Source organism: Neopelma chrysocephalum, unplaced genomic scaffold, assembly GCF_003984885.1.
Source record: "Neopelma chrysocephalum unplaced genomic scaffold, ASM398488v2 Primary Assembly neopelma1_147, whole genome shotgun sequence".
NCBI lineage: Eukaryota > Metazoa > Chordata > Aves > Passeriformes > Pipridae > Neopelma > Neopelma chrysocephalum.
Genome location: NW_020897809.1, coordinates 404,867 through 419,031, shown reverse-complemented (window position 1 = coordinate 419,031; position 14,165 = coordinate 404,867). Strand labels below are relative to the sequence as shown.

General features: G+C 66.5%; 3 protein-coding genes across 3 annotated transcripts in view; 2 read left to right on the top strand and 1 right to left on the bottom strand.

Moving 5' to 3' along the window:
* The first annotated feature begins 19 nt into the window (after positions 1-19).
* LOC113976131 (acylamino-acid-releasing enzyme-like) lies at positions 20-4,679 on the top strand. Its single transcript, XM_027701016.1, has 22 exons — positions 20-64; positions 697-826; positions 924-1,050; positions 1,127-1,226; positions 1,322-1,397; positions 1,472-1,635; positions 1,712-1,849; positions 1,938-2,029; positions 2,143-2,183; positions 2,260-2,381; positions 2,536-2,596; positions 2,665-2,762; positions 2,838-2,889; positions 2,973-3,061; positions 3,170-3,308; positions 3,383-3,466; positions 3,537-3,617; positions 3,710-3,798; positions 3,903-4,093; positions 4,170-4,272; positions 4,352-4,458; positions 4,529-4,679. The coding sequence occupies exons 1-22, from the start codon at positions 53-55 to the stop codon at positions 4,632-4,634; spliced, it is 2,202 nt and encodes a 733-aa protein (XP_027556817.1). The 5' UTR covers positions 20-52; the 3' UTR covers positions 4,635-4,679.
* Positions 4,680-4,898: 219 nt separating this feature from the next.
* APEH (acylaminoacyl-peptide hydrolase) lies at positions 4,899-9,592 on the top strand. Its single transcript, XM_027700414.1, has 22 exons — positions 4,899-4,966; positions 5,081-5,189; positions 5,271-5,400; positions 5,608-5,689; positions 5,772-5,847; positions 5,961-6,103; positions 6,301-6,438; positions 6,513-6,604; positions 6,696-6,736; positions 6,803-6,924; positions 7,100-7,160; positions 7,272-7,366; positions 7,445-7,496; positions 7,568-7,656; positions 7,868-8,009; positions 8,129-8,206; positions 8,279-8,359; positions 8,438-8,526; positions 8,662-8,852; positions 8,930-9,032; positions 9,105-9,211; positions 9,292-9,592. Exons 1-22 carry the CDS (start codon positions 4,937-4,939, stop codon positions 9,428-9,430), a joined length of 2,190 nt encoding a protein of 729 aa, XP_027556215.1. The 5' UTR covers positions 4,899-4,936; the 3' UTR covers positions 9,431-9,592.
* Positions 9,582-14,165, bottom strand: part of MST1 (macrophage stimulating 1) — a 36,458-nt gene continuing 31,874 nt past the window's right edge. The window contains exons 7-23 of the mRNA XM_027700783.1: positions 13,585-13,727; positions 13,316-13,428; positions 13,071-13,185; positions 12,716-12,852; positions 12,521-12,641; positions 12,304-12,422; positions 12,057-12,219; positions 11,829-11,959; positions 11,644-11,746; positions 11,395-11,531; positions 11,236-11,271; positions 11,042-11,153; positions 10,894-10,971; positions 10,682-10,828; positions 10,496-10,602; positions 9,893-10,032; positions 9,582-9,823 (exon numbers count right to left, since the gene is read on the bottom strand). Of these exons, the coding sequence (XP_027556584.1) occupies positions 9,662-9,823; positions 9,893-10,032; positions 10,496-10,602; positions 10,682-10,828; positions 10,894-10,971; positions 11,042-11,153; positions 11,236-11,271; positions 11,395-11,531; positions 11,644-11,746; positions 11,829-11,959; positions 12,057-12,219; positions 12,304-12,422; positions 12,521-12,641; positions 12,716-12,852; positions 13,071-13,185; positions 13,316-13,428; positions 13,585-13,727 (2,064 nt within the window). The 3' untranslated portion in view covers positions 9,582-9,661. The remainder of the gene's footprint in view (positions 9,824-9,892; positions 10,033-10,495; positions 10,603-10,681; positions 10,829-10,893; positions 10,972-11,041; positions 11,154-11,235; positions 11,272-11,394; positions 11,532-11,643; positions 11,747-11,828; positions 11,960-12,056; positions 12,220-12,303; positions 12,423-12,520; positions 12,642-12,715; positions 12,853-13,070; positions 13,186-13,315; positions 13,429-13,584; positions 13,728-14,165) is intronic.

The following is a 14,165-nucleotide window of genomic DNA, read 5'->3' as shown; positions in this document are numbered from 1 at the left end:
GCCCCGCCCGTCACCCCGGAAGTGTCGCCGCTGGCCACGCCTACGCCCCGACATGGAGCTGCCGGTGAGAGGCTGGGGGGGCGGGTCAGAGCCCCGGGAGAACTCCCGGCCACGCCGCACCCCCGTCCTGCACCCCCGGGACCCCTGACCCTCACTGCCCCCGCTCCTTCCCCGCTGCTCCGGTGACTGCCCCGGCTCGGCACCCCCTGGCACCCTTCTAATCCCCCCATGGTCCCCGGTTACTGCCTCCCAGCGCACTCATACCCTCTAGTACCCAGTAACTTCCCCGAGTACCCTCCTAGATGCCTTACTGTGCCCCAGTATCCTCGTAACTGCACCCAGTATCCTCGTACCCACTGGTACCCCAGTAAGTGCCCCGACACCCTCCTAATCCCCCCTATGTGCCCCAGTACTGCTCTCCAGTACTCTCTTAGCCCCTGGCACCCCAGTAGTGCCTTGGCTCTGCACCCCCAGTACTGCCCCAGCCCTGCATTAGCTGCCCCTCTACCCTTGTCCCCCCCCCCCTTGTACCCCAAATCTGCCCCAGCTCTCCACTCCCAGGCGTTGCTCCCAGTACACCCCTACTTCTCCCCAAATACCCTGGCGCCCCAGTAACTGCCTCCTGTGCCCCATCACTGCCTGGTCCTTGCCCCCCACCCCTCACCCCACACATCTCCAGCCACTCTGATCCCGCAGGTGCCGCCGCGCACAGAGGAGCTGTCGGAGCTGTACCGGGAGCTGAGCCAGCACCCGGGGCTCAGTGCTGCCTGCCTCGGCCCCGACCTCACCACCCAGTACGGGGGCAAGTACTGCAGCCTCTACACCGGTACGGGGACGGGCTGTGCCCTCTGGGGACTGGGGCACCCGGGTGGTCCCTGCCTGCCTGGTGGGGAGACAGCTGGTGTCCTCACCCCCCTCCTCAGAGTGGTCGCAGCGGGACCTGGCGAGGGCCGAGAACATCAAGTTCTGCCGCCAGTACCTCCTCTTCCATGATGGAGCCTCCATCGTCTACTCGGGGCCTGTCGGCACCTGCTCCGAGATCAAGGGCGAGTGAGTCTCATCCCGCCCCCACACGGGGTCCCCAGGGTGCTGATAGAGGGGCTGATGGGCACCCACCCACCCACAGGCTGCTGAGCCGCGAGTCCCCCAGCGGGACACTGAAGGCCGTCCTGCGCAAGGTCCCTGGCAAGGAGAAGGAGAAAGAGAAGGAGAAGCAGTTCCTGGAGGTGAGGAGGGGTCCAACGGGGGGCTGGATACTTGCTGTGTCTCAGGGCCAGATCCACGCTGTGTCTTGGGGCCGCCCCACGATCTCTGTCCCCAGGTGTGGGATCAGAACCGCAAGGTAAAGAGCATTGACCTGACGGCACTGGACAAGCACGGCAGCATCTGCGACGATGGTGAGGGGCCTGGGGATGCCAGGGGCTGTGGGGTCCTGGGGGAAGGGGTGGCCGGTGCTGACCGTGCCTTGCAGACCAGTTTGGGTGCCTCGCCTGGTCACACTCGGAGACCCACCTGCTCTACGTGGCGGAGAAAAAGCGTCCCAAGACCGAGTCCTTCTTCCAGAGCAAAGCCCCTGAGCTGGGCACCTCTGATGAGGACACAGGGCAGCCCAAGAAGGAGGATGCGCCCCTCAAGGTGGGGTTCACCTACCCACCCTGGGGCAGGTGGGGGCTGGCCAGGTGGCTGTGGGGCTGACGGGGCTGTGCTACAGGGTGAGCAGTTCGTGTACCATGAGGACTGGGGGGAGACTCTGAGCACCCGCAGCGTGCCCGTCCTCTGTATCCTGGACATCGAGGGCAGCAGCATCTCAGTGCTGGAGGGCATCCCTGAGCATCTCTCTCCTGGCCAGGTCAGGATGGGGAGCTGCAGGGAACTGGAAAAGGGAGATTTTGGGGGCCAGCAGCCATCCGAGCCACTCATCTCCCCTCTCCCTGCAGGCTTTCTGGGCCCCTGAGGACACCGGCGTGGTGTTTGTGGGCTGGTGGCACGAGCCCTTCCGCCTGGGGCTGCGTTACTGCACTAACCGCCGGTGAGTCCCCATGGGGCACCCCACAGCCTGAACCCCACGGTGAGTCCATGTGGGGCCCCCCACCCTACAGCCCAGCCCCACAGCCCCACTGTGACACCCCTGTGTGCCGGCAGGTCAGCGCTCTTCTACGTGGACCTGACGGGTGGGAAATGTGGTGAGTGGCACAGATCCCAACCCCGCCAGCCCCCCAGCTCCCTACAGCCCCTCACTGTCCCCTTGTGCCCATGCAGAGCTGCTCTCTGAGGACACCAAAGCTGTGTGGTCCCCACGGCTCAGCCCCGACAGGTGCCGCATTGTCTACCTGGAGAATGATGTCCTGGGCCCCCACCAGCAGTGCAGCCGCCTCCGCATGGTGAGCAGCACCGGGGGGACACCAGGGGAGGTAGCAGGGTGCCTCTGCCAAGGTGGGGGCTGGCAGGAGGGCAGTGGTGCCTCCTCTCTGTGCTGCAGTGGTGGCAGGCGGGATGAGACCCTGCAAAACTCACCCCATTCCGTGTCTCCCGCAGTACGACTGGTACACCAAACAGACCAGCACGGTGCTGGAGGCTGTGCCGCGGCAGGAGTGGGGTGAGTACAGCCCTGGGGGTTTTGGGAGGGACACAGGGAGACACTGAGTGCCACCACTGTCATCATAGGTGCCTTCCCGGGAATCTACTGCGGGGCACTGCCAGGGATGTGCTGGGCAGCTGACAGCCGCCGGATCCTGCTGGACACAGCCCAGCGCAGCCAGCAGGTGAGGGGGGGGGGGGCCTTGGGGGGGGGCCAGGCCAGGTCAGGGCTCCACTGGACTCTGCCCTCGTGCCCCTAGGACATGTTCGTGGTGGACACAGCAACGGGTGCCACAACCTTGCTGACAGCTGGTGAGTGAAGGGCCAACAGGGCCATGCTGGTGCCATGGTGGGGAGGGGGTCACACCTGCAGCTCTGACCTCCCTACTCCCCAGATGGCCCCCAGGGAAGCTGGTCTGTCCTGACCATCGACCGGGACCTCTTGGTGGCCAGATTCTCCACCCCTAGCTGCCCCCCCATGTTGGTAAAGTCACATCCCCCTCTCCAGTGCCCACCAGCCCCTTGGTGCAGGTACTGACCCTTCTTCCCAGTGCCCACCTTGACGTGAGCACTGACCCCTCTCCCTGCACAGAAAGTGGCCGTCCTGCCCGCTGCTGGCCACGAGGCACAGGCACAGTGGATCTGCCTGCAGGATGCACCCCCAGTGCCCAGCATCAGCTGGGGCATCCGCACCCTGCAGCCCCCTCCAGAGCAGGAGCACCCCCAGTATGGTGAGTGCCCAGGGAGGCAAAGCTGGACTCCACCACCCCCACTGATCCCTGACACCTCCACCCTGCTTCTGTAGGGGGCCTGGACTTTGATGCTATCCTGCTGCGCCCGACTGAGGGGCCCACTGCCCAGAAGCCCCCCCTGGTCGTGATGCCCCATGGTAAGAGCTTGTCCCCACCCTGCTGTACCCCAGCTGGGCAGCGTCACCCCCCTTCCTTTGCCATTTGCAGGGGGTCCCCACTCTGTATTCACGGCCGGGTGGATGCTGTACCCGGCGGCGCTGTGCCGCGTGGGCTTTGCTGTGCTGCTGGGTGAGTGACACTGGGGCTCTGGGGCATTGCCCACGGAGGGGCTGGGGTGGGGGCACGGAGGAGGAAGGGCTCTGACGCTGCCCCCCACCCAGTGAATTACCGCGGCTCACTGGGCTTCGGCCAGGACAGTGTGGCCTCCCTGCCCGGCAACGTGGGCACGCAGGACGTGCGCGACGTGCAGGTACGGCCCGGCACGTGGTCCTGGGGCACACACGTGCTCCCATGGGTGCCCCGGGTAGAGAAAGCAGGGCTGCCTGCCTCAGTGGGTGTCCCCTGTGGTGGCAGCTCTGCGTGGAGCGGGTGCTGCAGGAGGAGGCGCTGGATGCCAGTCGGGTGGCACTGGTGGGCGGCTCACACGGCGGCTTCCTGGCGTGCCACCTCATCGGGCAGTTCCCCGACACCTACCGTGCCTGCGTGGTCCGCAACCCCGTGGTGAACATTGCCTCCATGGTGGCCACCACAGACATCCCTGACTGGTGAGCACTGCTGCCCACGATCTCCCAGGCTCCCTGCCACACCAGCCCCACACATGACCCTGACTCTCACCCACAGGTGCCTGACAGAAACAGGGCTGCCCTACGCACCCGATGCCCTGCCAGACCCAGCCCAGTGGACAGAGATGCTGCACAAGTCACCCATTCGCTATGTCGACCGGGTATGTCCCCATCCCTGTCCTCATCCCCATCCCAGTCCCTGCCAGCAGTCCCAGTGCTGAGGCCGTGTCACTCCTGCAGGTCCGTGTGCCCGTGCTGCTGATGCTGGGGGAAGACGACCGGCGTGTGCCCCCCAAGCAGGGGCTGGAGTATTACCGTGCCCTCAAGGCCCGGGGGGTCCCCACACGGTGAGTGGAGTGCTGGGTGCCCCGGTGGTGGGGTGCAGGCATGGCACTAACCCCTCTCTCTCCTCCGCAGGCTGCTCTGGTACCCAGGGAACGGCCACGCGCTGGCTGGTGTCGAGGCCGAAGCTGATGGCTTCATGAACATGGCACTGTGGCTGCTCAAGCACCTGGAGTGCTGAGGGCCTCCACTGCTGCCACCCCCCAATAAACGATGTAGCTCAGCATCCCGGTGTCTCTGGTGGTGGTGCCCCAGGAGCTGGTGGCCACTGGACCTTTCACCTGCGTGGGTGGGTGGTTGTGCCGCCAGGAATGCGTTGGGCCATGGGAAGGGTGAGCCCTGCCTGGCCGTCCTGGGCAGCAGGGAGCAGCTGGAGGGCTGGCAGCGGCGGGGGCGCTGGCATCGGGCTGCTCCCACGTGCCTTGGCGGGCGTCCCGCTGTGAGCGGCCCGCGCAGGCAGCCCGGCGTGGCACAGCACGGCCCATGGCCACAGGGACCCAGCCGGGCATGGAGGTGGGCAAGGGGGCTCGGGGGGGTCTGCGTGGGTGAGCACAGCCCCGCTTCAGGAGCTGGGCACGGGCATGGGGGTGAGCTCTCCCCCTCCAACACGCCTCTTCCCCCGCCCAGGCGGGCGGCGGCCCCGCTGCCTGCTACCGGGAGCTGAGCCAGTTCCCTGCCATCACCCGTGCCGCCCTCGGGGCCGCGGCGGGGGGACAGACCTTCCTGCTCTACACCGGTGAGTCGCAGGCTCGGCCCCCGCTGCGCCTTTGGCCCGCGGGAGCGGTGTGAGCGGGCGCTGACCCCCCCGTTCCCGCAGAGTGCAGCCGCCCCGACCTGCCCCGCCGCCGGCTCCTGCGCTTCAGCCGCCACTACAGCGTGCGGTGCACGGCCGGCGGCCGCGGCCTCGCCGCCAGCAGGACCGCGCTCAGCGCCGGCATCCACAACCAGTACGGCACGGACGGGCTGCGCGATGGGGCGGCGTGCCCGGTGCCTCTGCGGTGTGCCCGGTGCCTGTGCTGTGTGCCCGGTGCCTGTGCTGTGCCCGGTGCCTCTGCGGTGTGCCCGGTGCCTGTGCTGTGCCCGGTGCCCGCAGCGTGCCCGGTGCCCGCAGAGTGCCGCCCACCGCAGCCTCCCTGCCTCCCTCCCGCCCTCAGGCTCCTCAGCCAGGACTCGCCCACGGGGCAGCACCGCGCCGTGCTCAGCCGCTGCCCGCGGCAGGGCCACGAGCTGCTGGAGGTAACGCGGCTGTCCCGGGGGCCAGCGTGGGGCGGTGGGCGCCGCGGACACGGTGTGCCCGTGCTGACCCCCACTCCCCCAGGTGTGGGACAGTGGCGGGCGCAGCCACAGCGTGGACCTCACGGCGCTGGGGAAGCACGGGGAGGTCTACACGGAGGGTAGGGCCCCTTTCCCATGGTCCCTGCCTGCAGCACGGGCGAGGGCTAAGTGCCTGCCTGGTGCATGGCTGTGCCTGTGCCGGGCTGGGCTTTGGCACCTCTCACCTTGCCAGGGCCCTTTGCCTGTCTGGCCTGGTCCCAGTCAGAGACACGGCTCCTGTACGTGGCTGAGAAGAGCCGGCCCAAACACCGCCCCCCTTGCCCCTGGGATGTGCCCAGGGCAGCCCGGTCAGCAGAGGAGGATGAGGATGAGGAGGTAGGTGCCATGTGCCCCATGAGTGTGTTCTGTGCACCCCTTGAGCATGCCAAGCACACCATGAGCATGGCACGTACCCCTTGAGCACCCCATGCACCCCATGAGTGTGTGAGTGTGCCACAAACCCACGAGTGTGCCCTGCACAGAGCCCCATGCCTGCGGCTGCAGGGTGTGGCGCTGACAAGGCTGTGCTGCAGGGTGAGCAGTTCTTGTACCACGAGGACTGGGGGGAGGCACTGAGCACTCGCAGTGTGCCCATCCTCTGCGTCCTGGACCTGGAGAGCAGCAGCCTCTCAGTGCTGGAGGGTGTCCCAGAGCACCTCTCCCCTGGCCAGGTCAGGATGGGGATGCAGGGATCGTCCCAGGGGATCCAGCCTGGGGCTGTGGAATCAACCTGGCTGTCACACAGGCCCTGTGGTCCCCCGGTGATCGTGGTGTGGTGTTCGTGGGCTGGTGGCATGAGCCCTTCCGCCTGGGGCTGAGCGCCTGCTCCAACAGGAGGTGGGTCCCTCTCAGCATCCAGCACTATGCCAGGATGCCCGTGCGGTATCAGCGCAGCGGAGGTCCAACCTGACCCACACTTCCTCCCCAGGTCAGAGATTTTCCACTTGGACCTGTCAAGCGGGTGCTGTGGTGAGCACTGAGGCCCTGGGGGGTGCCCAGGGGGTCCCTGGGGTGCTGACCCCTTGCTGCCCACAGAGCTGCTGTCAGCAGAGAATGGTGCCGCCTGCTCCCCCCGGCTGAGCCCTGACGGCCAGCGCCTGCTCTACCTGGAGGGGGCTGTGGGGGGGCCCCACCGTCAGTGCCTGCGCCTGTGCATGGTGAGTTGGGTCCCACGGGCACCAGGCACAGCTGTGCCACCCTGTGCTGCCGGTGTGGTGTCCAGCTTGGCTGTCACAGCCTCTTGTAGTGCCCAGCTGAGGCGAGGGGACCCCAAGCCCCTCTGCCTCAGTTTCTCCCAGCGTGGGCCCATCCCTGACCCCCAGCTCTCCCCAGCTCACCTGGCAGACAAGGCAGACAGTGACGGTGCTCGATGTGGTGCAGGAACCCACGGAGGGTGAGCACAGCACAGTGGGCAGGGCTGGGTGCTGCCGTGGGGCTGGGACTCTCCCCAGCCAGATGCCCACGACCCCCAGTTCGCTAGCCCAGCACTCTGCCCCACTCGTAGCCTTCGCCGGGCTCTACACGGAGGTGCTGCCGCCACGGTGCTGGGCAGCCGACAGCCGGCGAGCCGTGCTGGGCACCCCGCAGCGGAGCCGCACGGTGAGTCCTGGGGAGGGCAGGGCCAGGGGTGTGACCCCGCCTCCTATGGTGACACCCCTGTGCTCTGCCCCCTCACAGGACCTGCTGCTTGTGGACACGGAGGCGGCCACCGTCACCAACTTGACGGCAGGTACCTGGCACCGGGCTGCCCACGGTGCCCCAGTGAGCAGCTGCGATCACCAACATGCTCTCTGTCCCCAGGGTCGCCCGAGGGGTGCTGGGAACTGCTCACTCTCCAGTGGGACCTTCTAGTGGCCACCTGCTCTGCCCCACACCATCCCCCCAGCCTGGTGAGCAGAGCCGTGGCACCGTGCGGCACAGTGGGATATGGCACGGTGATGTGCAGCCAGGCACAGCGTGGTGTGGCACATATGGCATGGTGTGCCATGGCATGGCCAGGCACAGAGTCACATGGCTCAGCCAGATCCAGCACAGCACAGCCTTGTCATGGCACAGCCTTGTGGTGCCACGGCTCTGGTGCCACCCACTGCCTGTGCCCAGGTGGTGGCTGTGCTGCCGCCAGCAGGACAGGAGCTGCCCCTCCGCTGGGTGCCAGTGGAGGACACCCCAACAGTGCCTGGTGTCACCTGGAAGACCCTGACGGTGCGGCCATCCTGCAGTGGGCAGAGCCCTGCTGCACACGGTGAGCACTTGTGGGCCCCCACCACACCTGGGTGCCAGGGACCCTTGGGAGCAGGGGGTGGGCAGGGTGCTGGGTGCCCAGGGTGCTGGGTGCTGAGCAGGACCCCTTTCCTGGCATAGGCACCCAAGATTTTGAGGCCCTGCTGCTGAGCCCGTTGGATGGCACAGCACCACACCCCCTCATTGTGTGCCCCCATGGTGAGTGAAGGGACGGTGGGGACACCCTGGCAGCGCTAGTGGCAGTCCAGGTGACATCCATGCTGGCCCCAGGTGGCCCCCACGCCGTCTTCGATGCCCGCTGGCGCCCGAGCATGGCTGCACTGTGCCAGCTGGGCTTTGCTGTGCTCCTGGGTGAGTGCTGGGGAGCTTGGGGTTGTGTGGTCCTGTGTCCCACTGGAGACATGGCACCCATGGCTCCCATCTCCCCAGTGAACTACCGTGGCTCCCTGGGCTTCGGCCAGGCCAGCATCAACTCCCTGCTTTCCCGTGTGGGTGAGCAGGACGTGGCGGACACCCAGGTGGGCTGGGGCTGCTGGGGGGGTGCTGCTGGGAGGATGCTGATGTTTGGGTGCTGGCGGTGGTGTCTGCTGGGAGGACACTGATGTTTGGGTGCCAGTGGTGGGGTGCCAATAGTGGGTGCCCCACGGGTACAGCTGGCAGTGGAGCAGGCGCTGCGCAGCGAGCCCCTGGACCCGCACCGCCTGGCCCTGCTGGCTGGATCCCACGGAGCCTTCATCGCCCTCCACCTCCTCACCCGCGAGCCCGAGCGCTACCAAGCCTGTGCCCTGCGCGGCCCCGTCTCCAACCTGCCCGCGCTGCTGGGCACCTCTGACATCCCCGACTGGTGAGTGCCACCCCCAGCCTGTGCCGTGCCACACACCACCCATCCCCACAACACCCACCAGCGCCTCTGTGCCACAGGCGTTACACCTCCCTGGGGCTGCCCTACTCCTTTGAGCGGGTGCCATGTGCTGAGGAGGTGGCCACCATGCTGCTGCGCTCGCCCATCGCCCAGGCAGCCCAGGTAAGGCAAGATCAGGATGGGTGCGGGGTGCCAGGCACAGGGTGCCAGGCGCCCACCGGGACTGTGCTGCAGGTGCGGACACCGGTGCTGCTGTGCGTGGGCGCCCGGGACCGGCGCGTCAGCCCCACACAGGCGCTGGAGCTGTACCGGGTGCTGCGGGCCAGGGGTGTGCCAGCACGGTGAGTGGGGTGCAGGTGGGAGCGGGGAGGGAGCCCCAGGGTGCTGGCTGAGCATCCCTCCATCCCATCCCACCCCGCAGGCTGCTGTGGTACCCAGAGGGTGGCCACGCGCTGACCGGTGTGGAGACAGAGGCCGATGTCTTCAAGAACTGTGCCCACTGGCTCCTCCAGCACCTTGGGCAGCCAAGGCAGGACGGGACAGGCCAGCACAGTCCCTAGTGCCCACAGTGGTCCTGGGCTATGCTGGCCCCAGGGTGACCACTGGCCCTGAGGACCACACCAGGGACGAGAGGATGGAGCAAATGTAGCTGAGGGCAGGATAGGACATGGATTGATGTTTGGCACTAAATAAATGTGTGAGACCACCCTCTGCAGTGTCAACCCCCATGGTCACAGCCGTGCCTTTATTGCACAGTGGCAACTGTGCCAGGCCAGTGGGACTGAGCCAGCTCAGCCCATCTTCATCACTTTGTAGATCCAGTCGACATAGAGGGAAACACGGATGAAGAGGGCGGGCTGGTCGGTGCGGGCACAGACACGGGAGGGGATGATCACCCCCTCCAGCACCCAGCAGTCAGCGGTGAGGCAAGCCAGCGGTCCCCCGTAATCGCCCTGTGGCACAAAGAGAGCAGTGTCACCCTGGTGCTGGATCCTGCGGGGGAGGTCCCCAGCCCGGCTCACCTCACAGGCGCCCACGCCGGCGCGCAGCGGGGCAGTGCACAGCTCGCTCTCCTTCAGGCGCCCGCGCAGCGCCTTGTTGCAGTCGTCGTGGGCCAGCACCGGCAGCTGCGCCACGTTCAGCACGCTGCTGTCTCCTGTGCCTGCGGGCAGCAAGCACGGGATGCACCAGGAGGAAAGCAGGGATATCAGAGGGTATGGCATGGGCAGAGCATGCCATGGGCAGGAGGTGCTGTGGGAAAGGGATGGCATGGACAGGAGGATGTCATGGGCAGGGGGATGTCATAGGCAGAAGGATGCTGTGGAAGGGAGATGTTGTGGAAGAGGGATGCCATGGCCAGGAGATGCTGTGGGCAGGTAGATGCTGTGGGCAGGTAGATGGCGTGTGCAGGAAAGTGCCATGGAAGTGGGATGCCATGGAAGGGAGATGCTGTGAGCACGGGTATGCCAAGGACCTGGGCTTGCTGTGGGTAGGGTGTGCCATGGACATGGGGATGCTGTGGGCAGCGAACGGTACGGACGAGGGGATGCCATTGCAGGGGAATGGCGTGGGCAGGGGATGTATTGGATGGGGATGCCCTGGCAGGGGCTGCCTGTGGCAGGTACCTCTGGTTTCCCCCCAGCCAGCGATCTCGCAGACAGTGCCCGCAGGCACGACATAGCGCTCGGGGGGCAGGCAGATGAGGGCCACACGCCTGTTCAGAGTGGCTGGCCTGTGGCAAGAAGGCAGCGGGATATGGTGCCAGCCTGGCCAGTGGTGGGGGGGATGGAGGCCAGGGCACGGCCACTCACCTCGCCAGCTTCAGCATCACCAGCTGGGACTCAGAGGGTCCGCAGACGATCCGCACAATGGGGATGGCCTGCTGGTCAGGGTCCCCAGGGCTGGGATCCCTGAAGAGTGTCCCCAGCTGCACCTCATAGCCCGTTAGGTCGGCATCACTGTGGGACAGGGAAATGAGGGCATGGGGGGGTCCCAGCACCCCATGCCCCAGCCCCAGCCTTACCAGGAGGAGAAGCACTGGCGTGTGCTGATCACCCACTGCTCCTTCACCAGGGATCCCCCGCAGAAGTGCACTCCCTCCCTGTGGGAACAAGGGGTGAGCTCTGGGGGGACACTGGCCACACGGCAGTGCAGGTGGGACACCCACTCACCGGTTGCGGATGCTGACAGTCCAGGGTGAGTTGCCGGGCTGGCCGCCGACGATGCGCCCCTTCCACTGCAGCCTCTCGTCCCGCTGGCCACACTGCTCGAACGCCACCGCGTCTGCAGGCAGGGTGGGCATCAGCCAGGGCTGTGCCATCAGCACCTGCCCCACGGCACCCACCTGGCACGCACAGCCACCCACCTGCATTCTCCAGGATGGAGGGCACCTGGCTGCCGGCTGCAGAGAGAAAGCACAGGGAGGCATTGAGGCAACATCCAGCCACCCTGAGGGGACCAAAACCACCCCAGCAGGTGGTCAGGGTCCTCCCCTAGCTCTGCTGGCATGTGGGTAGGGGCTCACAACAGGGCTTGATGGCGCAGTAGTCAAAGGGGGTGCGGGGGTCCATGGTGTAGCACCAGGGGCCATGGCTGTCGTTATCGGGGTTGCGGCAGTAGTTCTCCTCCAGGTGTGCCTCAGGGTGGGTGACAGGTGAGATCCTGATGGGAGGAAGTCACCATCACTGTCACCATCCCTATCCTCATTTCCATCCCCAGCCCAACCCCATCTCCATCCCACCCCTGTCCCTGTGGCCCCTCCTCGCACACTCACTGGGGCACGTGGGGTGTCTGGGCAGCCCAGGGCTGGCAGGTGATGCCCTTGCGTGTCTTGCTGACGTGGCCATGGTAGTGCTTGCCGTGGCCGTGGTAGCACTCTGGGGACAGGTAGGGAGGGCTGGCACCCCCGGCAGGCACCATGGGGTTGGTGCCCGGGGGCGGGTGCCTGGCATGGCTCACCTTGGGCATCCTGCTCGTCGGGGCAGCGGCGGATGTGGAAGCAGAAGGCGATGCGGACGGTAGGGCGTGCGGTGAAGCACCACGGTGCCTCTGAGCCATCGGGGTTGCGGCAATAGTTCTCCTTTAGGTCCCTGCAGGTGTTGGGGCCATGTGGGTGTCCCCCCTCAATCCCACACTCATGGGTACTGCGCTCTGCCACTCTTCCTGGGCTCATCCCCCACCCCTTACTTGCACGGGTACTTCTCAGGCACGAAGTTGTGCTTGTGGGGCACCTGGGAGTCCCAGTGCTGGCAGGGGATCCCTGACACGGTGACGTTCACTCGGCCTCGGTAGCTTTCGCCCTTGCCCCTGAAGCAGCCGGTGGTGACATTGACAGGACGCGGGTGTTTTTCTGCTTGTGTGGCCAGAGCAGCAGGGTCAGGGTGGCACCTGGGACCCCCAGTCCCAGCTGTGTGTGATGCCAGCACGGACTTACTGCAGAGGCGGATGCGGCAGAACTCGCGCTCCCGCCCGGGGTCGGTGGTGTAGCACCAGGGCCGCTCGGAGCTGTCGGGGTTGCGGCAGTAGTTGTCATCCAGCCCCTTGTCGGGGTACCTGGGCCAGAGACAGGGAGCAGCAGTTGAGGCGGCACCACCACCGTGGCACCTGGCACAGCCAGGGCACTGTGTGCTGCCTGGGGCTGGGGCTGGTACTTGTTGGGGTGGTAGGGGTGCTTGTGTGGGTGCTGCAGGTCCCAGCGCTGGCACTCCGTCCCCGACTCGGTGTGGTCCACGGTGCCACGGTAGTCCTCCCCATTGCAGGTCATGCAGACAGCTGCCAACAGCCAAGGAGGGGTTCAGTGTGGGAAGGACATACAGCCCAGGGCGACCCTGGGATGTGGCACTCACCGTCCTCACACTTCTTGATGCCGCAGCTCTGGTGCCGGACGTTGGGATCGACGGTGTAACACCACGGGCCCCGCTTGTCCCGGTCGGGGTTTCGACAGTAATTCTCCTCCAGCCCATTGCGGGGGGACGGCAGGAACCTGCAGGCAGCACGGTGGGTAGGAAGGCTGCCAGGAGCCCCCTGCCCCAGGGTGGGCACAGCCACAATGCTATGCCACCCCTGGTTGGTGCCACTGCCCCCATGCTGTTCCCATTGCTCCTGCGCTGTCCCTGCGCTGTCCCCATCCCATTCCCCATTGCCCCATGCTGTTCAGGGCCGCTGGTGGGTGCCATGGGGCAGCCGGAGACACGGGGGCACCTGTGGTCATGCGGTGTCATGGATTGCCAGTGCTGGCAGCGCAGCCCCTTCTCCGTCGTGGCCCGTGTGCCGCGGTAGCTGGAGCCATCGCCCACGATGCAGTCCCGCAGGTAGTCTGGGCAGAGCCAGGCACCTTATCAGAGCCCCAGGGCCAAGCCAGGGCACATGGACAGTGGGAAGCCCTGTGCCAGGTGGCCTGTGCCCAGTCTGTGGTGTCCCCGTGTCCACCTGTGGCACCAGCCCACCTTTCTTCTGGTACAGGTCGTAGTGGATGTTTTTCTGCAGCTGAACGCGGGGCGAGTGCTGTGTCCATTGCAGCAGCTGGCACAGCTGGCTCTGCTGGTCATGGTGGAAAGCCCTGGGAGGCACAGCAGGAGTCTGGCACGGCACTGTGCGATGCCAGGGCCTGGGGGACCCAGGTCACACACGAGCACCCAGCATCCAAGTGCACAGTGACCCGGTGTCATGGCCCCCCGCACTCCCACCCACCCCGGTGGCCCCATGTCCCGCTCACCGGCAGGCCAGGCTGGTGGCACAGCGCTGGGCACACTGCTCCGCAGAGCCCTGCTCCCGCGGTGGGGGGTCCGCGGCCACTGCCAGCAGCTCGGTGGCTCGCAGGCGCTGGAAGTCATTGAGGGGTGAGCGGTGGCCTGGGGAGTGTGGCAGGAGCTCAGTGTGCCCGCGGGGGGGCACAGCGTGGGCACCGGGGCCCTGTGGAGTGTGGGATCCCTGCCCCATGGAACAGGAGATCTCTCTGTCCTAAGGAGCAGGGGATCCCTGCCCAACGGAGGATGGAGCAGGGACTCTCTGTCCTATGGAACATGGGATCCCTCCCCCACAGATCATGGAATCCATGTCACATGGAGCATGGGATTTCTGCCCCACAGAGGATGGGATCTGTGTCCCATGGAGCAGAGGATCACTGTTCAGTGGACCATGTGCTGTGGAGCAGGAGGGTCCCTGGCCTACAGGGTGCACAGCAGTGCCCTGGTTCCCGCTGTCCCCCTCTGCCGCGGGACAGGGCAAGGCCTGCTGACTCCAGACCTGGCCCCTGGCCCTGCCTGGGCCCCGCGCTGTCCCGCACCCTTGAGTCTC